The 22,286-nt window shown below is 34.3% G+C and overlaps 1 protein-coding gene across 1 annotated transcript in view; it reads right to left on the bottom strand.

Annotated features, from left to right (window-relative positions):
• ATG2B (autophagy related 2B) overlaps positions 1-22,286 on the bottom strand; it is a 39,337-nt gene that overhangs the window by 5,696 nt on the left and 11,355 nt on the right. The window contains exons 9-36 of the mRNA XM_088539700.1: positions 21,818-21,972; positions 20,939-21,050; positions 20,522-20,783; positions 19,592-19,742; positions 18,996-19,088; positions 18,592-18,780; positions 17,704-17,977; positions 16,883-16,985; positions 16,186-16,378; positions 15,913-16,055; positions 15,136-15,293; positions 14,723-14,895; positions 14,240-14,390; positions 13,234-13,433; positions 12,257-12,337; positions 10,601-10,707; positions 10,208-10,300; positions 9,300-9,370; positions 8,199-8,275; positions 7,799-7,969; positions 7,176-7,317; positions 6,129-6,331; positions 5,066-5,292; positions 4,605-4,713; positions 3,065-3,259; positions 2,356-2,457; positions 1,169-1,247; positions 18-222 (exon numbers count right to left, since the gene is read on the bottom strand). Of these exons, the coding sequence (XP_088395826.1) occupies positions 18-222; positions 1,169-1,247; positions 2,356-2,457; positions 3,065-3,259; positions 4,605-4,713; positions 5,066-5,292; positions 6,129-6,331; positions 7,176-7,317; positions 7,799-7,969; positions 8,199-8,275; positions 9,300-9,370; positions 10,208-10,300; positions 10,601-10,707; positions 12,257-12,337; positions 13,234-13,433; positions 14,240-14,390; positions 14,723-14,895; positions 15,136-15,293; positions 15,913-16,055; positions 16,186-16,378; positions 16,883-16,985; positions 17,704-17,977; positions 18,592-18,780; positions 18,996-19,088; positions 19,592-19,742; positions 20,522-20,783; positions 20,939-21,050; positions 21,818-21,972 (4,219 nt within the window). The remainder of the gene's footprint in view (positions 1-17; positions 223-1,168; positions 1,248-2,355; positions 2,458-3,064; positions 3,260-4,604; positions 4,714-5,065; positions 5,293-6,128; positions 6,332-7,175; positions 7,318-7,798; positions 7,970-8,198; positions 8,276-9,299; positions 9,371-10,207; positions 10,301-10,600; positions 10,708-12,256; positions 12,338-13,233; positions 13,434-14,239; positions 14,391-14,722; positions 14,896-15,135; positions 15,294-15,912; positions 16,056-16,185; positions 16,379-16,882; positions 16,986-17,703; positions 17,978-18,591; positions 18,781-18,995; positions 19,089-19,591; positions 19,743-20,521; positions 20,784-20,938; positions 21,051-21,817; positions 21,973-22,286) is intronic.

Genomic DNA, 22,286 nt, shown 5'->3' with positions numbered 1-22,286 from the left:
AAATCTTTAAACTTTACCTGAAAAATACCGGCTGATCACTGTATGATGTCATTTCTTGTAAGAAATAGTGATCATCTACATTAATCACATCCACAGAATCAATGCTACCATTTTCATTTGTTTGCTTGTGTGATGAGAAGGAAATTACTGGACTTGGGTCCTTAAGGCTGCTGACATGTCTGGGCAAATTGCAGGTAACTTCAGTAGCAGCAGATTTCTTAACTGAGAAAAGAAAAAAAATATATATACACACACACACACACACACACACACACACACACACACAAAATAAATAGCCCGATATCTTTCACAGTAATTACAAAAATTATCTTGGTATTATTAAGTTTTAATACTAACTAATAGGAATTACTACCAGGTCTCCGAGTATGACAATATTTTAATTATCTTTTAAAATTATTACAAGAAGCTTAATTTGAGGTTTATGGTAAAAAGCCACTGCTTTTTACTTAAAAGCCTGCATGAAATGTTCTGAAGTTCAAGAAAAATTTTTCCAGTTCTAATTATGCATCAGCATAAATAATCCATTTTATTCTAGCAAGAGCATTTCTAAGTACTTCATAGCCATTTCAAGATGCTGTCTCAACAGAAGTAGGTAAAGTACAGCTGCTAACAAATTCACAGACACAATTAGTAGAGGTACACTTTTCAATATACTTTGCTTAAAAATCAAACAGTGCAGCTGAATGAATATACTGCTTTAAGAAATTACAAACATTGTGCTGCCTATTTACACACTTGAGCTATATTCCTTCCCCAGGCATTACACTTAAAGCAATTAGACAAACATATCCCTGTATGCAGAAAGGTTGCAAATAATGCTTTTGATCTATCTACTTATAGTAGCTAGTACTATATGCCTATATTCTGCAAGTTTTTCAGAATTTCTTATGAGATAACTACTATTTTAGTGAAAAAAGCATGCCACATTGCGCACCTGAATTCCAGGTGTTTAAGATATTGACAGTATCAATAACATACAAAACCCCAAAATATTTTCAAAATGTCTGTGCTCTAATGAACAGATCATTAATGTTGAACTCTAATCACTAGCTGCTTTTATAAACACACAAGGGATTCAGATATGTGCTCTTACACACATGCACACACATAAAAGAGAAAGAAGCTCTTTCCTATTGTTCCATCATACCTTCAGGATCTGGAGTCACTAAAAGTTCAACTTCTGTAGACAGGCTAGTGAAAAAATCCTTCAGAAAAAACAAGGCATCCTAATGACAAAAATATAAGATAATCAGCTTAAAGAAACATCAACTCTCTAAAAATATTACCTGTAATTCCATTTCTTGTATTGCTATACAGATATGAGTCTAAAAGTATTTCTTTATTTTGACCCTTCTTTTATCCTCTAATAAATGCAAAGGTCATTTAGGAATCCATAAGAGAACCTAGAAAGAACCTGTTGGTCATCGCTCCCTGCTAAACAGGACCTGATTCATAAGCCACTGAGCTGTTTTAAAACTTCAGCTTGTTTTCCATCATCTCTGCTCTTATTTGGCCCAGTGTTTTAATGGCTATAAACTCACTCCTAATTTCCAACCAAAAGGTATTCAAAGTGAGTTTATATTCATTTGTACTGATACTGCCAATGCAGACAAATCATTCCAGACCAGATCTCACCCATGTTTCACTAACAGTTACTAACACTTCTCTGCCACTACTTAATGTCTTGTCTACCCAATCCCATTTTCTTTTTTGATAGATGCATCACACATCACACTGTTGCCTTATTCATCCCATGACTTATGATGTCTGGGCTTCTTTTTCCTTTTTAGGTTCCATCTGATAAGCAGACGGCGTAAGAAGTAATAACAAGAAATTGTAACAGAAGTGCATGCAGCCCTGCACTTACAAGAAAAGGGTGGTTGATTTTGCAGCAGTTGCAAAAGCTACTTCTTTTTTATGGTTCCACATTCAAAGCATTTACAAAAGTTAGGAAGAGGGAATGTATTTTGTCACAAGGTGTCATTATTTCCAGGCTACTGTGCTACACAAAATTACTGCAGAGCATACAGAGAAACACATGGCAGCACAGTGAAAAGTTGGTATCCAATATGTGTTGTAGGAAACGGGCAGTAGGCATAACACTCCTGATTCTGCTTTTGAAAAAAGCATCTTTTGGCAGAAAACAAATGAAACAAGAAATGTGTCTACAGAGAATAATAATTGCACTTTAAATATGAATATACAAACTGTTTTACTTCATTTATTTAAAGACAGATAAGCAAACAGAGCTCCAAAGCTGTTAATCATAAATCAAGCCTTAAAAAGAAAAAAGATTAAAAAAATGACATTTTGTTTTGTATTGGCATAACTAACCTGGTCAATGTTGAGGCGAAGTGGCATCAGTGAAACACGTAAACAACATTCCTGTGGGGATCTGCCAGACTCTGGCCGAACATGCAGGACTTTAACTGTTAACTGAAGAACATTGGCAAATTAAATAAAAAGTGGCAACATTCTCAACTATTAATCTCAGACCACTACCTAGGACAAACATTTATTGCAAACCCCCTGTCCTGCTAATAGAATCCCAAGTGCCAATTACAAAGCTAGTGTTGAACTGAAGTAATTTTTATGGAAATTATAAAAAGTTCATAGAAATAAGAAAACTCTAAAAAGCAAAATAACTTTTTTTTTTTTTAATAGAGCCACTATGACATTCCTGTACTTCAGGACTACATTCCTATTGAAAAGTTTATGCATACACATACAAACAGATGTGTTCCAAACCAAAACCAGAATGCTAGCAAAGTATTCCCGTACATATACTTTTTTTCTAACTTGACAGAATATCACAAACATTAATACCTGACATACCAATTTTCAAACTGCCTTTTTAAATAATTTTAATATTTACTAGAAGTCCAGAAAATAACTAGCTAGCAATGAGTAATATCACATCAGTATTCCATGACCTCATATTCCTTCATCTGCAAGATCAAGAAATGTATACAACTCTCAGTTACTCAGTTATAATGTTCAACCACAGTAGATATTATTAAATTAACATATTTCATAACTGTACCATGTTTGAATGTGCTTTTCTGGGCATCTCATTACTACAGTAGAGATAGAGAAATTTATTCATTTGTGATGTAGCCAAGCGATCTCTGATCTCCAGGTCTTGAACAATAAAAACCTGACGTGACACTGGCTGCTCCAATAGACTGGATTCACTTGGTGGCCCACTTGAGGGATACACCTCATGCTGGAATTTCACCTTTGTTAAAGAGAAGAAAAACAGTGTGATCAGCTTTAGTGATAAACAAGCTTTAGTAAGACACTACTACTAAATACATATATACACACACAGACACACACACACATATATGGACTTAAGTTTACAGGAATAATAATAAAACCAATCATATTTTTGTGCATCAATCCCATTTTGTGGGCATACTCATACTGGTCAAAATTAAAGCTAGAACAAGTCAGTGTGAAATAAAGAGTGGGTTTTACTTTTCATTCATTACTCTGCTTTTTCCTCTCAATAAGTTGCAGCTCTTTCTTCCTTGCATCACATTGAAGCTTGCACCAGGGAATCCAGCAATTCTTGAATCCTGCACCTAATATTCTTAGGAAAGTAACATTTCTGTTTTCTACCAAATAGCCTTCTCATGTTGCTGCTTGCAATTTTACTTTCCTTTTTCTTCAGTACATTAGCTCATAGAAATCCTAATCCTTTCATTCTAAATTCTCCTGTCTTCCTCATCTCTTGATGCAACTACCATTTCCAGTTAGCTACGCATCATTCCTTCTCTTAGTAATTTCCATGGCATTCTTGGCAGCAGTTTAAGAGCACACACAGCAAACAGAACAGTGACCTCCTCTGGACAGATACTTAGATCTCAAGAAATTGCATTACTACGGATTTTTCCCATGGAATATTTAGCTCTTCTACCCTTTTTATCATAGCATCATTTCTGTCTAGACAAATCTAAAGAATCATTTTTTTTCTGGCAAATTTTAACTGTTGATGGGCTAAATTTTAAGGTCTAAAAGCATGCACAGAATATAAAAGGCATTTACACTTTATGTAATTCCTTTCATGTTTGCAGAAGTGATTAAGAAATTTGTATTTTAAAAAGGTTCTGTTACTAATCCTTTAAATATGAAGATTGGTTGTCAGATCTAAGCATGGGATTAAAAAAACAACAGCTGCGTAATACCCAAAAGGAAACTAAATATTATTATCAGAAACCTTAAAAGGGATGATGTTGTGAAATTATTGGGTATTACTTAATATCCAGTTATCAGCTGGATGTCTCAGCAAATATACAAGCCAGTTATTTTCCTAAACCATTTTTACTTCGTGATAGATGTATCAATTACAAGTAGAACCAAAGTTACAAGAAAATGGAAGAGCAGTTGCAAAACATGGTCAAGCAAAAAACCCAACAATCCAAAAAAAAAATCAATTCTAAATTCACCATGTCACCATGATTGCTTAGATGTACATATTAATGAAAGACAGCTTCCTCAATTCCAGGGGAAAACTGATATCAAACTGATATATAAAAACTATTCACAGAGTCAAGGCTGAAGGCTTTTCTATTATTCACCTTGCTTAACTGAATTTCCATAAGGAAGTCTGGGTTTCTTCCTCTTCCCCCACATGCTGTACTCCGTCCATGCCTTGTTGGAGTATGAGAAGGAGAACTATGGGGACTACTGTGGGGGAAAACAGACAGACAAAAAGGTACATTTTCCTAGTTTAAATTTCAAGTCAGCTCATTTGTAATTCTAATTGTAAAAGCATGCCTGTTTCACTGGATTTTACTTAGTATTATATCAGTGAAAAGATAAAAACACCAAAAAAAACCCAAGACACCAAAACGACTTCTGTTCTTTCAGGTTAGGAAATGGAAAAATATACCATGGTATCTAGAACTAAACTCAATGGAACATTCCTGGCAGAGAGGGAGGGACGGACAGAAGGAAGAATAATGAAGTTCATGTCGCCATTCAATCTTAAACCCAAGGGAAAAGTAGATATCTTACAGGATTTGATCAAAACACTTACATGAAACTTTTAGCTGGAGAAGTTGGTGGCGCAGTTCCAAAATCTTTTCCACCATAAAGATGCCAAATAAGAGAGATTTCCTTTACAACATAGCGTACCAAAGGAACAGGAAAGTGAAGGGGAGCTTTGCTTGTATCTGCTTTTTTAACAGGTTGGCTGAAATGATTATCCTTTATGATAATTGCATCATCCACCATTACTCTTACTACTGGTTCTTCCTCTTTTGCCTAGTGGTTAAAAAACACATATAATACTGAGAAGTTGAAATCTTTATTCAGATGTGCAATTCAACATGAAAAGAAAACAAAACTATTCTGTACTGTCTTCTGAAATTAATACAACATAGACACCATAACTTTAGATTACCTTATAAGAATCATTCTGAGAACAGGTAAGTAAACTAGAAACTAAAAAGAAGCTGAAAAAAATTATCTGAACTGCAAAAGAATTGGAAAACAACCTGGTACAGACAGAGCCACCATATTAGCATTTTAGAAATAGACAAGCTCAAAGATAACCAGGCAAATATTGGCTTCTCATTAGGCATCCAGCCCTACCTGTGTCTATTAAGAGGAAGGCAACTAGAGATACTACAAAGAACATGAATATTTGCTATTTTCGTAGAGTTTGCCTATAGCTCTCTAAACCTTTTCATGTAGTTGAGATATAGTGATGTAAAGTGACACATAAGCTTTTCTCTGAGCTTTGGCTGAGCTCAGGCTCATAAAACAAATGAAAGCTTAGACTACATAAGAGATGAATGAAAGATTAAAATATGTGCAAAGCAAACACCATTTCTGCTTGCAAACTTTTATAATAATTACATAATGCAAAGAGAGAAAAATACGTATATATTCTAAAATATCTGTATTCATGTTTAATGGTAACATTACCTGAAATACTTTCCAAATAGAAAGACTACTTTTCTCTTATTTTGCCCATTACCAAAAATATCACCAAGTAATCAAGAAAAAATTGATGTGTAACTTGTGCACATCTTGCAAAAGCTTTTATCTAATTCAGTTTTTATATGGGTATCTTAATAATTATAAAAGATTCTTACAGTTACAGAAACTTTGGGTGCAAAGAGAATGCAGAAATCATCACTTTCAGCAGGAGCATCTCCCATTGCCTCACTTAACAGGTGATGAGTGAAGGAAGAGTAAGGGGGACTTGACTCTTGTGAAACATTTCCACTTTCATCTGGAAACAAGAAGAGATCTGAACAAGATGGCTCTTGAGTTTGGGAGCTGTCGTCCAAAACTCCTGCAGGGGAGGAAAAAAAAATAGTGAAAATAAAATTCACACAATATGAAAATAAAAACAAAATAACAGAATTCCTAAATAAAAATTTTACTTAACTACATCATAAAGAGAATATGTTTATTATTGATGCTGAATCAATTCCTATGAAGTACAGTTTTCAAAACTATATCCACTGTATGACTGAAGGCAATTACAACATTTGTAACTTGCTACTAGAAGAGATGAGTTAACAAAAAATATCCCACAGGTATGCAACAGCTTTTTGTTTCCAAGTTCCTCATTCATGCAGTAAGACCACAATACCTATAACATTCAATACTACATCTTCCACCATTGCAAAGAGACAATACATCAAAAACTAGAGATTATCGCTATTTACAATAGAAAATTTGTTTCTAATTTTACTTTGCATTTATATTTAAACATAATGCAGAAGCTACAATCCTGTGATGAAATCAATTGTGTCCTCCTTTCTGCTAATTAAAAGACTGGTTCGGAGCTCTAAATTCTTTCTGTGACTTAAAGTGCTCCATCCTCCTGGATTGTCTTCATACACAGAACAGAGGTCTTTAATTCTTCCACACTGCAATATGCTCTATCAATTTACACCTTGATGGTGACTTATGATTAGAAAATTTTGGTTATTGTCAGAAACTACAGTAAAAATCCTCTCCTATTGTTTTCAGCATCTTAGTTATATATATCCGACCAGAATTTTAAATTACTAATTTTCTACTGCTTTCTTTCCCATCTATAGTATCAACTTTATTATCAGATACTCACGTACAGTATTTAACTAAAGTGCTGCTTTTTCAAAGCGCTTATGTCTCCAGAGGAGCCTTACCATTAGGCTCTGGCTTCGTGGGGGAAGCAGTCCGACGCGGCTCAACCTCCTCCATAGCATCACTCATCAAATCCCGTAAAATCTGCTGCTCTGATTCGGCAAGGATTGGGCCTTGGGAAGACGGCTGGCTAAAGGTATCTGCCTATATGATAGGTATTAGACATAGTTTTACATCTTAAAGACAACTGCCTTATGTTGAACATGAATCTGCTAGAATGGCTTGGTTCATAACCATTAAAGAGCAAGGAATAATAGCCTAACTTTATAAGTAACAAACTCACCTGAAACTATGCTCCATATGATCTATAAATAAGCTTAAAACATTGTGGTTCAGTTTATTTAGATCATCAAAATTCTTAATTAAGAGCAGATTCATATGCTTCAAAGAGCATTCATATAGGAATGAAGTATAACAGGTAAAGAGCACAAAAGATTTTAAATACCAAGTACTGACAAAGTCAGAAAAAAGGGAACAATTTACTCTCAATTATTTTTTTAAACTACACATAATCAGTTCACAAATTAACAACAATTATAACTTGGAAATAGAATCTGGACATCAAAGCTGAAACATATTATTAAGAGATGTGCAATTAAGTTGATGATACTTTGCCAATTTATACCTTCATTTTTGTCTTGCTGACTCCAGATTTCATCTCCGTCTTTGCAGGTGGATGTAAATCACCATAACTTGCAATATATTGTATAAGATTCATTAGTGCAGCACATGAATCAGAGCAGGTACGAATATGGATAATATCACTGGAACAGTGCAGCTCAAAACGTGGTTTAGTCTAGAGAGCAGCAATAGAAAAACAGGAATATGTTTAAAATAACGAGGTTCTATATAAATAACAATTTATACATAGATACTGTTAAATTAAACTAGTCAAAAGAGACTTCAAAAAAAAGTATATGTGAACTGAACCCTCCTCGCCACTAAGCACAATAAAATCATTTTCAAATAATAATTCTGTCATGAATATTTTACATTTTATTTTAATTGTGATTACAGATACTTACTCTTTCTCCATCAAAACCAGATTTTACTGTTGTAATGGTTAATTCCAGAAGTCCCATATCCATAACACGGACATAATCTGCAGGTCAATGAGTAATTTAAAAAAATGAAATATAAGTACTTAAAAAACAAAATAACGATAACGTTATTTTTGGGGTCATGAAACCATTAGAAAAAATAAGAAAAAAAGGGGGGGGGGGGCGCTTTGGGGTTGACACTTTTCATATTTCTGATGTTTTTTCTATATCAGAACTACTCAAGTTCAAGGTTCAGCTACTCAGAATAAAAACAGAAATATTCACGGTCCCTCTCATGGCCATCATGGGCACAGTGGAATCTTTAAAGCATTTACCTTCATCCTACCCATATGAGTTAGAGAAACACAGCAACACAGAAGCTAAATGACTAAGCAAGAAGCTAAATGACTAAGCATCCTAGGAACGTTTCAGCCAAAAGGCCACTTAGACCCTTTCACACTGTACAAACTACTCAGTGCCATGAGTAATTTATTTCCCCTCTGTCATATTTAAACAATGTTGGCACATCTTTACACTCTCCTTCATTAAGTCTCTCTTATCTAAGCGAAACATACATATTTGTCACCACAGGGTTTAATTATTTCTACAATATAACTATGAAATATTGGTTCGAGTTCCCTAGTCCTAAAGTTGTTACTGTATGAATGACAGAAAAATAGTTGGTATCTTTCTGAAAACGGTATTCCCTTTCCATGCCATATAACACTCTCCAAGTTAAACTATTTAGAATTCATTATACGAGATGTCTTTTCTGTGCAGATTTGTCTGTCTAAAGATTTTCAAAAATGAACTTTTTTTTACCCAATTACTCAATATGCTGCTCTAGTGATAACATTAGAGACTGTGGTTTCTGTTCTGTGACATGGTGTTTCATCTACACATCAAAACTACAACACTTACATGTTCAACTTGCCATTTATTATTTTTCTTAATAAGCTTTATATATAGATACACACACACACACACATATACACACAGACACACTGAATATTCTGGGAATTTTGTTTCTTTAGGCTCTATCAGAAATTCAACAATAGAACACAGCTATATCTTAAAGATCCTTACCTCTATGAAGGTTCACGGTGACAGTATTGCACTTGTCAGACAGATGCAAAGCAGCTTCATCTAAAATTATCCTTAAGGGGAAACACAAAAAAAAAATTAATAAAACATAAAAAGGAAACATTGCACAAATTACCAGGCAAAACAGACAATATTGAGAATATTTAACAAATTTAGGGAAAAAATAAGTATGTGTGTGTAAATATATATTCAATATATTTTAAATCTATTGGGAACATAAAAATAACTATTTGCTCTTTATTTAAATGTATTTCAAACAAATTAAAACGCTTCATTTTGACCTTCCATAATTCTCAAATCCATAAGATAACTATAGAGTATGGATCTAACCATCTCAACTACAATAACTAAGTAATTTTTACTTGTATTTTAATATATCCATTTGATCCTTACTTGAGAAATTAATGTTTTTGACATATAGAATCATCAGACTAAAAATTTTTTTCTTCTTTAAATAAAATATCAGAGACATTTGTTTCCAGTACACATGACCATTTGTAATTTCATAGCAATAGAAACAACTTGGGAAATGATTCACATCGCTACAACTATAACAAGTATGAATATTTAACTGAAGTTTTAAGAAAACATTACATTAAATATTTCCTTATTTAAAATACTATCTCAATATAATACAGATATCCTCTAAAATAATAAAACTTACAAGTGTATTAAAGGCCTCAGAGTTGATAGTTATTACTTGGTTTGCTTTTAGTAGCAATAATATTATGTAATTTATCCTAATAAAACAGAAGGATTGCACATAAACAAAGTACATTTCCGAGAGTCAATCAAATTTGATTATGTATTTTCTTTCTAAATTAAAAAAGTAGACAGGCATTACAAGTTTTACAGGAGCTTCCATGATCCACAAACACACAAAATTGTACCTCAGAGTAGAAGAGGATTTATCTACTGCAACACTGCTGGAAATGCTGAAAGTTTCAACTGTAAGTAGAGACCTGACTGGCAAATACAAAGGCCTAACAACAAGGGGAGGGAGAAAAAAAAAAAAAAAAAAAAAAAAAAGTATATGAGTATTTTGTGCATATTTCAGAATCACAAAAAAGTCTTAGAACATTCCTACCTAGAATTCCTCAGCCCTTGAATAGTGCTTATCCTACTTTAAATACCTTAAACTGTAAGCAATTTATGTTAAGTATTTTTTCCAAACAAACCTAGATAAATATTATTTATAATATGTTGGAGCATTCCTAAAAGCATTCCTAAAGAATAAATACATTGTTGCAGTATCAAGTGATACATGCTCAGATTTTATTTACCTGTAATCAAGAGCACAACTCCACAGATGGACATGAAAGGTTGTAACTGTAGCTGGAGGATTATATCCCAAGACAGGCTCATCAGAAATATTCAGGAAATATAAAATCTAAAAGTCACAAACATATTATTATAACCCTTCAATATGTGTTAAGAAACAATCATAAATTATATAAAAAAAGAAAGACCTTAGCATCAAAATGCTTAGGTGGTAGATATTCAAAGGCGTTCCAAACTATCTCAATACAGGAAAGCACTGAATGTAAGCAGGGCAAAAAAATACGAGAGTCAAACAGCCTATTAGAAAAATATGAAAAGAACCTGACCACAGAACCCTAGAGTGGCTGGTTATCCAATTCCTCTCAAACTATTTCTACAGCATTTTACAAACAAACTCTAATTCACTGTTCTTTGTTGCTGTTACGGTAGCGTTAGGAATATTTTCTTTGTCTATTAGCAGCTTATTTTGTATAAAGAGAAAATAAAGGGGAGCAAGGATTTAATTAGAGAATCACTAAACCTCTCTCAACTCAGTTACAGTACAAAAGATAAAAGTTTATCTTCAAGTGTTTTTTCCAAGCATAGTACACACCAACCCTGTTAGTCGCTTCAATCCTCTCTACCTAAACTTGGACTAATACTTCCACCTCCTCCTCAAAAAAAAGCTACTCAAACCCATTTCAGGCAAGACTCTCAACACAGAGAGAAAAGCCACTCACAGCAGCAATACAATATGTAAAGTAGGCTACAAGAAGACATAAAAGCATCACACAGAGAAGAAAGGAGTGACACATCTGAGCCTGAAGCACCAGGTTCCTATAGCACAGCTCCATACAGACACACTATAAAAACACATGTAAAAATATGCATACCATATATACTGTAGCAGGACAGCTTGAATTACAGGGCTTACGGTCTGTAATTCAGCGTGGTGTAACGTGCAAATACACACAACTACACTGCTGCTCTGCTAATGGCATGTCCTAACTCGTACACCTCCACCCACAGCTTCCAGGTCTAGGTTCTCCAGCCTTCCCTGCCAGGCTCTACCTCTGAATCCATACGTATCAATATAACCCTTTTAAGAAGGAGATTTACATTACAAACCTTTATGTAATCAGCTGCTTACTAATTCCCCAAAGTCTTCTTTTCCATTAACGTTAACACAATCAATATAAAATGGGAAAGTGAGGGGGAGAAACTGCAACTTGAGGAATGAAGTCAGCAAATGGGAGAAATGCTGAAATAAAGAAACCTCACCAAAGCTGCAAATGGTTGCTTTAAGTCAAGGGTCATCTAACTACTTCGATAAAGGCAAGAAAATAATAAGCATTAGGCTATGGAGATTTCCTGTATGAACTACACTTTTTAAGCTTCCTCAGATTGTCCTGGCAAAGATTTAGGTTGATGAGATGAACTGCAACAAATGAATGCACAAATTAAAATCTGAGAACAGATCAGTAGTCTATCAGAGCTACCAAGAGAGAAGAGGGAAAAACAAACAAACAATAATACACCTACAAGAAGAGAGTAGGACAATAAGTCAAAGGCTAACACCAATATTTCTGACTAAGGTAAGCTTGATATTTAGAACAAATATTAAAGCAATGACACTGACATTGAAGATGGAGTTGAGAAAGCTGTAGTAGTAATCTGACCTGTTCGTGCCAGGTTAAACCTGAAGGCAGGACTCTGTGCTGCAGGGTAGCTCCTCTTAGTCCAACAGCAACTAGAAATTCCTGTACAAGAAAGTTGCAGAAATTAAATACATATAATTATTACATTTAATTATTTGAGATTTAGAATATGAAAGTCTTATTTCCAGACAGTTGGAGGATCCTGGAACAGAAACAAAGAAAGGCCTGGGCCAGATTTGGAAACTTAAGACAACATCCTTTCCAAAACAAAAAACCCCAGATAATCCAGTCTATTACTTATTTTAACAGTAGAATTTAGAAATTATGACCATTTTTGTGGCGGTGACACTAGGGAGATAACCTGTTCATTCATGCAGAGATTCTCCAGAAGTACAAGCTTCATAGTCCTTTATTATGCTCTTTAAACCTGAGTCCATTGAGCCACAAATTTGCTGTACTAGTCTGCAGATTCTTTCTCTAAGTAACTACACTAATCCATTTGTCACCACTAAGCCAGCTAACAGCTCATCTTTTAGCCATGCTAATGAATGTTACTGTCAAAGCCAAAAGAATCACCCTTATTGCCAGAGTGCAGCTCCAAGTAAGGAAACAAAGCCTGCACATTTATGACACTGACAGTGAGCCAAACAAAATCCTTTCAACTCTTTATGTTTATTCCTGACTGGTTTGGCACCTGATTAAAACTCAACTGAACAAAAATAAGTTTGAGTGAGAAAAAGACCAATTGACCAACAAGTATATTCATTAAAGAAATAAAGTGAGGTATGGTTAAAAAAAAAATTGGTAAGGTATGTCAACACTTAAGTATTACAAAACATCTAAAATCTGAATTTAATGCAATATTATAGTTTAAGAAAGAAAGCAGCTCTGAATTCATGATTCCTTTACCTACGGTCTTTGTAATTCCACACTTAACGTTTCCAGAAAAAAAACAACAGCCAAATAAATCACAAAAGTGAAAATTTGAAAACACAAACCTTTGTGTTATTCTCCAGTTTATCTGACTGTATTTTGACTGCAACGGTCAGCATGTTCAGAGACTCCCCTCCCACACCATCCAGCGCAGTCCTACTAAGGCCGTCCTCTTCACAGAAGCAAATGGTTGGTTCCAACCAGTGGGGCCGTATTGTGCTGGGCAGCCGGACCTCAGACGAAGGGACAACCCCATCCACCAAACCTGCAGACACATTTTAGCATGAGTTATCTCATCAAAAAGCTGATAGGACTTTAAGAAATACTAAGAAATACTAAGAAAATCCTTTAGAGTGATTTTCATTACCAATTCCTGTAAGTCCTGCACACTTACTACTATAAACCGGGAAGGGGAGGTTACAGGTAATCCAATATTTAGAACCACAGTTCCACATAAAATGTTCAATGTAACTTTAAAAAAAAAAAAAAAAAAGGCAAAAACCAAAACAAAAATTATCACTTTTCTAGCAAAAGTTGTGTGACGGTGCATGATTAACCTCTAAACACATAATTAAGCCCCGCACAGAAAGTACACTGAAGACAATTCATTCAAATACACTTGAAGGGAAAAGTTTTGAAGTTTAACTATGGGAGTGTTTTTGGACATACAGACCACACAGATACTTAGAAACTTCATCTGCTGACTACAATTAGCAGCCAGGGTTCTACTGCTGCAGACTGTGCTGTACTATTTTAAACCAAGCAACCACTGAGACAGAAAACGTGTGAATGCAACAAACTACAGCTAAATTGTCAGAAGACAATAAGATCTTTAATGACCAGTAGTAGCCAGGGGTACAGACCTATAATTTTGGGTTGAAGAGTTAACCAAGAAAACATAGTTATCTTTAAGTTGCACTACTGTAACATAGAGGGACGTTAGCCATGAACAACAGTTCTATTGTGCTAAATGATGCACTACCAGAACAAAAAGACAGCATTTCTTCTAAAAAAGTGTAATCTTATCTCATGTCAAATTCACCCTGAACGCCACCATAACCCTGTCCCTACCTTGGTGATATAAATTGAGGCTGCTAGAATGAAGACAAATGTAGTGTCTATCTTCAAAGCCTTCGTATTTAGTCACACTGAAAAGGGAACCACTGTTGAATTCTAACCAGAATTCACCGTATTTTCCTTCCACTATATTTCCATCATCTTTCTGAAGGAAGAATAGAAGGAAAAATGATTATTTGCGCAGTTTGTGCATTTAAAGATAGTCTAACATAACATGACAGCTATACATATTTGTCTGTGTTTATTTTCATATTAAATATCAAGTAAGCAAAATTGCTCAAATATTATGTAGCATTATAGCCTACTTATATTACAGCACGGCAATATCAAGATAATAAAAGAATTTTAATGTTGTTGTAAACATTTGCACCTTCCAAAAAAAAAAACATATGTACATCACGAAGGGGTCCCACAGCCAAAACGACTTTGACACACACAGCTCAATTTTGCGTATAATTTTCAAATCCAAAATCTCACCTTTATATCTGTGAATATTGAAACTAATCCATGACTAACATTTAACACAACAGAGAGGAAACTTTGTGAGTTCTTATTCTGAGAGTCAAGCTTTTTCCTTCTGCGTGAACGATAGTTTGGATCGACTGTGGAATAATACTGCAGCGTTTCCTCCTCAGATCCGCTCTCATCATCTATGAGATGAAACAGCAAACGCAGTTTTATACCAGTGCATATATTATGCCATTAACTCATTGTTTTTACCATCTGTAATATGACTGAATTTCACACTTATATTTTAATTAATATAACAGCCTTGGGATACGTAAATCTTTTCTTATAAATTTGCAAATTCTTTCCACTATCAGCTTAATCACTTCAGTCAATTATGCTTTGTACCACTGTAATTATAGATGATTTATTCAGTGTATTACCATAATGAACTGCAGATTTAAACTGACTAAAGCTCTCTTTACTAAAAGTATTGATGAGCTGGCTGGCCACAGATAGTCCAACACCATAAGAAAGGTTTTCAAATGTTTCTACAGGAGACGGAGCTGTGGGTTCCCACAGCAATAAATCATTGCTGATCCTAGAAAGAAAGAAATTATTATTATTATTAGGCAAAATATAACCATATATGCCCATTTAGTAATGATTAAACAAGCAGTATTTCTTTCACAGATTTGATATAAAGGCAAACAAGGAAAAGGTTCAAGAGCACAAGAAAGAATAACATTATATGTGGACATAAAAAAAATCATTTTGTGCTTTTAGATATTAATGATATGCACGTATCAAAGCCAGCATTTATCACTGTCCTAAAAACTCCTCTATTACGAGGTGCATATTTACTCACTAAAGGGGGAAGAAAGGGAAAAAAGATCTGCATCTATTTAAGAGGAAACTAAACATTGTATACAAATTCTGAATAGGTTCTTTCTTTGAAAGCAAGGGACTACTGAACTTTCTCCTCCACTCATGAAATCTGCCTAAGCGTTTTTTGCAGCTGGCTGCTAAGGTACAGATCTGATCTTAGTTGCTATGACAGATATTACTGTGTCTTATGATTTATACAAAACTTTCTATTCTTAGAAAACTACACTAATGAGTTCCTGCTATAGCTACTCATTCACTAACTTTTATCAACAATGAATACAGAACTAGAAGTACACACAGGTCGTGACAACCAAGGAAAATATCCCACTTACCTATTGTAAATTTTTTCATAAAAGCTTTTGCTTGGTAACGTTAAGTGAATGTTTGGTAATGTGAGTTCCAGGACATAATGAGAATTACTAATTGTTTTATCCTGAAATTCCATCATTTCAACTACATCTCCTGGCATCACCATCTGAAAGGAGAAAAAAAAAAAAAAGACTGAAGTAAAAAATATTTTGCATACATCAATGCATCTATGGTTGGGAGAATATATTGATTCAATCTACAATGAGCCCAACAGCAGTAAGATAACTTTACAGTACCTCTTCGTTTTCAAACATGACCCTACGAGAAGAAAAAGGAGAAGGCTCTGGTCTTCTAAAATCACAGACATCCTTCAAAGAATGAGACCCTCCTTCTTCTTCCTCTTGAAAGTTACCATCTCCTTCTTCCTCCTCTGCTGCTATCCTTTCCAGGATCGAGTGCACAGCTAGAGGATTTATTTTCAATACAATCCTGATATTGGAGAAATTATTCACAATAAGCCATTAGAGAATTTTTATGCAAGTACAGAGTTACCTCTCCTTTAGTTTTACTAGCTAGCCAGAAAATACATGCAGAAAGCCAACCAATGAACACCTTTTATTAGACAGTTATACCACCATGGAATCAAGGAAACAAGCATACACCCTTATGCACAAAGATAAAAGAATTGCCAAGCCAAAAAGTTTAGTCTCCAAAAGCATGCTACAAAGTTTCAGGCCTATAATCACTTTTTATAATAATAAAAAAAACAAAAACAAAAACAAAAAAAACCCACACACATTAAAACTGTCTTGCGTTATTACAAACAAGGAGCAGTTTCATCAGTCCTCAGACTCTTTCCAATAACTGCATATTCTTCTTTTAGAATGGACTTTTAAAGCATCTATGTCACAGGTTTCATCAGAACTAGAAAATAATAGTACTACACCCTACCGCTCCACGTAACTTATGATGAAAAACAGAACATTACTTTACCGAGGCCAGTCAAAGTTATCTGATGATGTCATATCTCCATCGATGCCACCAGATACTTGAAAAAATTTTATTGGTGCCTCTCCTTTATCTTCTTCAAAGGAGCCTGAGCAGATAAAGAAAATAGAGAAAAATAACAGATGAAAGTGACACTAGCATCAGGTTTCCCATTCCCCAGAATAGAGTTCAACAAGCTAATTGTGAACACTGCCTGTAAGATACTTAAAATGGAAATTCAGTTTTCTTTTTCAATAAAAATTGATATTTAATTATTAAAATTCAAAATTATTTCTTACTACGTTCTAGTAGGAGTTAGAAAACACCACGTTTCTAATGCAGAGGTATCTGCATTTACATTTTTAGTATCACTACCTTATGCCATACACTTGAAAACTAAAAGCAGCAAACCAATCAACAAAGAAGGTCTCAAATAAAGTCCAGTATGACAGATTTATTACTTTGAAAGTTTAGAGGCATAAAAATATTAAAGTCCTCTACTTGGCATTCATTTAGAAAATCATTATTCACTTTGTTTCTAGACTAGAAGGGATTGCTTATTGGCATAACTGTAATCTCTTCCTATAAAGTAGATTCATAACACTATGACAGAAATTCCAGAGTCATCCTAAATCAAAAGAAACTGGTATAACAATAGCAGGAAAATATATACATATGAATCTGTTTTCAAAAACAAAATGTAAATGGAAAAAGATCCCTTCAAGAGGTTTCAGTGAATTCACATTAGAAAACTTCTGTCTCAACTAAGCCATCACTGGAAAAAAAAAATCAAATATGCTTTTTGATTTTAACTTGAATATTCTTACCGGTTAGCTCTTTAAAGGTGAGTTCTAATTTAAGTTGCTCTGGAGTTGACCCTCCTATAAACTCAGTCTTAAATTCCACATCTGTGAATTCAAGATGAAGAATCTCCTTCTGAAGTGATTTCTTAAACCAAGGTCCTCTTTCCTGATCTGATCGTAAGTCAGGTATCGGGAAGCGAACAGAGAGATTTAATGCTGGCGCAGTGACTTGAACGGAAACTCTGCAGTTTGCAGGAGTATGTGAATCATCCAGAAAAACTTCAGTAAATGCTTTATGCTATAATAATAATAATAATAATAGTAAATAATAAATAGGATAAAAAATACTATTGAGAAGGCTTTTGATGACATGCTATATAAAAAAGGTTGTAAAACACAGATACTAGAACCAGTTGTTGTTTGTTAGGTCACACTTCTATTATTGGTACTGTTAAGATATTATTTAGTTAAATATTAAACATTTCAAAGAAAGGCTAGAAATTCTTCAAAAATGGCTATTTGATCTTTCTCAAATTAGACAATAGAAGCAGCAAATGACAGTCTGCAGCAGTTAGGTGCTATCGCGTCTTAACGAAATCCTATTCCTGAATCCTGTTACTCCCACACATGCTTTTCCTTCTCAGTAAGTCATGGCTTCCAGCTCCTTTCGCTGACATGTTCCATTCAAAACTTCCCTGACTGTATTGCTCAGTTTTTGAAAAGAATCAAAATGTTCAGGATATAATTATATCGGTAATTTTTTTCCATGTTTTATGAAATTTTTAAATGGAGAGCTTTCACTGATGTCTAGATTCTATCTAAAGTCGGTTTTAGAGACTAGTTTTTCTGTCATCAATAATACTTGTCATAAAAATTCAGCATGCATATTAACAAATTTCATATCCAACTTACCAGACTAAATTGCTTGTTGTAAGAAGTGTACATATGAGATGCCATCATCTCCACTGTAGTTAGTTTCTGAGGTTGAAGTAAAGAATTTAATCTGTCTACAATACTAATATCCAATTCACAAAACACTGGGCTTAACTTTATTTGTAGCTCTGCTTTTTGTGGAACGGAACTTAGTCTCCCTTGACTACCCTGAAAAAAATAAAAAAGGAGGGAGGGAAGGGAGAGAGAGATAAGGATAAAAAAAAAAAAAAGCAGTTAAATCCTTAAAAAGGATGTAACGAAATCAATTTTAAACAACAACTGCTAAGGCCTTTCTGTTCTACAGAAAGGTATCTCTTCCCTTAATATCAAGAAAATTGCATAAAGAATACTACACAGGAACTTGTTTTTATCTCCCACCTTACCTGAGGTCCTCTGTTATCTGAGTGCTTATAATGAAGCTGAAGGCATGGCACAGCATGAGAATCATTTTCTTCTTTAGAGTGAAATGTCAACAGCTACAGAACAAAATAGATTTAAAAGAATTAACGGGCAAGGAGGAAACAGTAGTCGCAGGAAAATACATTTATGACATTTTACCTAGGCTAGACAGAAGGTAATCATGTGGTCATGTTAGACAATAGAACCCTGGTGCCACTGCTAGTCCATCTAGTTGGTGAGACATTTTACGAGACCACTGTGATCAGCAAAGGAGTTGGAACTGGAATCATCACCTAAAGAAACCTTTCCATTGTTTAACTCCATCAGCTTGTTTTCAGAAAATGTTTACTTTAATACCAATCAGTGTTAGCTATATTTACAACAAAAGTACACTATTTGAGTTTGCCTACTTAATACTAATTGTGCCAGGTAATGATACCCGCCTGGTTCACCATCTGAACCTGCAACCAAAATATTAAATTGTACCTTAAAACCACATAGTTACTGTAATTTATAACTATTTAAAAGTCATAACAGTTTCAACTACATTTCATTTACTCATTTTTTTTAAAAAACATACCTCTGTATAGTGAGGCTGAATGGAATGAGAGTCGGTAGAGAAAAGGCATTCCAAGAACTCCATTTCTCCTATGGATAAATCAGTACTGAAACTTCGAGAAGTAGCCCTTTGTCTTTGTTCATAAGAGACTTTGATGCCAGTACCTATAAATCTGTCATAAAAAAGTAAAAATGTAAATATGTATAAAGCTACATTAAAAAAAATCTTATAATTATAGTAGATTCTAACACTGGCAACAAAATAAAGGAACCCACTTAGGAGGTATTTTCAACAATGGCAAGAGAAGAGGAACTTTTAATCTACTTTACGTCTAACTTTAAGTGCAATTCACCTGAAGCCGAGTATCTAATATCCTTAAAGGAAGCATGAAAAACTCAGATTTCTCAGGAACTCTAGAATTTATGTATGCATAAAATAAAAAAGAAAGAAAAATATATGTCCCCACAAATACGCTACAGCATGCACTGTACTTCTGGAAAATCCCCCCCCAACTGTCTTGATTATCTTGCTCACACTTACTTCAAAACCGTACTGATACCCTGTTTTGCATTAAATAAAAATCCAAGCTCCTCCAAAAAGAAACCCTGTTGTTATCATAGAAATAGTCCTATAAAATACAAATATTTCTAAAGAAATCCTTTACTTAATTGCCCTAAGTTTGCAAATTTGTGTAGTCAAAACTGCCCAGATTTGTTTTATCTACACTAGAAAAGATTTAGATAGGGTTGTAAGCTTTTTTTTTTTTTTTTTTCCCTGAAACAGCCTTGGACAGCAAATTTCAAAATTCAGGACTATTTTGAAATTAACAAAAACGTCGTATGCAGGTCAAAGTATTAAGTGACACAAATCCAAAGGAAATAAACTTAATTTATTCAAGCTTATTCAAAAGTACTTTTTCTTTATTATATTTATTAAGAAGCAAAGTTATACCTAAGGTGATCATGAGAACAAGCTTCCGCAAATACTTCTCGGAAGGACAGAAAATCTTCTGTTGCAAACTTAACTGGCTCAATCTTTTCTATTCGGGTAAAGAAATCCCGAGCCATTGGTGTCAATGGATTAAGATTCAGTGAACTTTCAGGTGGGGGTAAAGGGTCAATGTGCAGTACAGACACTGAGAAAGTTCCCACTGCCAGTCTAAAAAGAAGCTCAGGCCTGGATTCATCCACTGAAACAGATCTGGATGGAATAGCTGAAATACAAAATTAAGTTCAAGTAATTTTTCAGTAAAAACACATACATAACATCATCTCATTTGTGATTTTCATTTCTTCTCACCAAGTCGTGGAGTAACATTTTATTTCCAAAATTATCTGGAGATCACAATGCAAAGCAGTATGAACTTACACGTCCTTCTTAAGGAAGCTTGGTGAACCACATTGGCTGCAAGTGAAGAACCTCTTGGTGGTTGCAGTTCTTGTTTGTTACGATCAAGAAAATCACCCCAAGTTGGCTGAAGCTAAAAGAAAAATATGTATGACCTTAAATTTGCCAAAAAAAAAGTGTTTACAAGCATGAGACGTAACAAAAATAATGTAAAGAAACAAAACAGGTGACTGTGCAAGACAGTCAACAACAGACCACTTCACAGAATGTCACCACTAAATTACACAACATAGAGACACTTTACTTTGGGCTACAAGGCAATTCTACAATACTCTTACACACATTTTTAAAGCAAAATGAAGCTTCTCTCTCACTACGTACAGCCTCTCTTTTTTCTCTGTAAAATGAAAACTGCTCTCTAAGAAAAACACTTGGCATATAATAGAGATGGGAAAAACAGAGATATTAATAGAGTAACTTTGTGTTTTTTGAAGACCAAAGTAATACACAATTTTGTACTGTTCATTGTAGTACAGACTGCAAAATCGGTGACAAAAAACAGCAAACATCAAGCATGGAGCTATAAATAAAAGTCAGAGCTTTCTTCATAAATATGCTGTATAAGCCTCAAGGCATTTGAAAACAAACGCATTCTATTCCCTGTCTTGGTAGTCAAACAGATAAGAAATTTTCAAACATGGTTTTCCTTTGCAACTATGGAAACGATCTGCTAAAAACACCTGTACACCCTTAGGGCAGGTATAGAATGATTTTAGGCCTATAAATACACATTAAAAGATGCTAGACAACAATTGGCCTATTTATGTAACAGCATATTTATGTAACGGTTTCAGAAAAAATCTTATTCCAAAAGGGTTTTAAATATACTTAATACTATACCACAGTAGTGCTCAGTGGAGATCCTGCTGGTGTAGTTGTGTATGTACTGGTTAGAGACAAGTCTAGATCCATAGTTGGAGGGTCTCCAAGTGGCGGAAGGGAGGAAAGGCTGTGAGACATGTCCATTTCAGCCATTGAGAAGAAAACTTCTTCTTCTAATTAAAACCATAGATATCAAAACGTGAGTTATTTTCCTATCAAAAATATTAACTACAGCTTTAACAGAAATTGATTTGTAACTTCAGAAATATAATTACTGGACATAATATTAACCAGCTAAGCATATTATTTTCAGTAGTTTCAAGTTCTCTCATGTCAAAGGTGGATGTATTTAGTATTATGAATACAAAAAAAACACTAAAAACTTATCTAATGCTCCATTTTCCTCTTCAAATTGGCATAAATTAATATACTCCTCATTTTCACGGAAAAATCAGTAAAAAAAATATGGGAAAAAGAATACAAAAAT

The sequence above is a fragment of the Tinamus guttatus genome, unplaced genomic scaffold, assembly GCF_059628265.1.
Source record: "Tinamus guttatus ecotype Peru unplaced genomic scaffold, ASM5962826v1 Tinamus_guttatus_pri_ptg000048l, whole genome shotgun sequence".
NCBI classification, from domain to species: domain Eukaryota; kingdom Metazoa; phylum Chordata; class Aves; order Tinamiformes; family Tinamidae; genus Tinamus; species Tinamus guttatus.
Note: the sequence above shows the minus strand (reverse complement) of the source record. Positions and strands in the feature narration are given on the sequence as shown.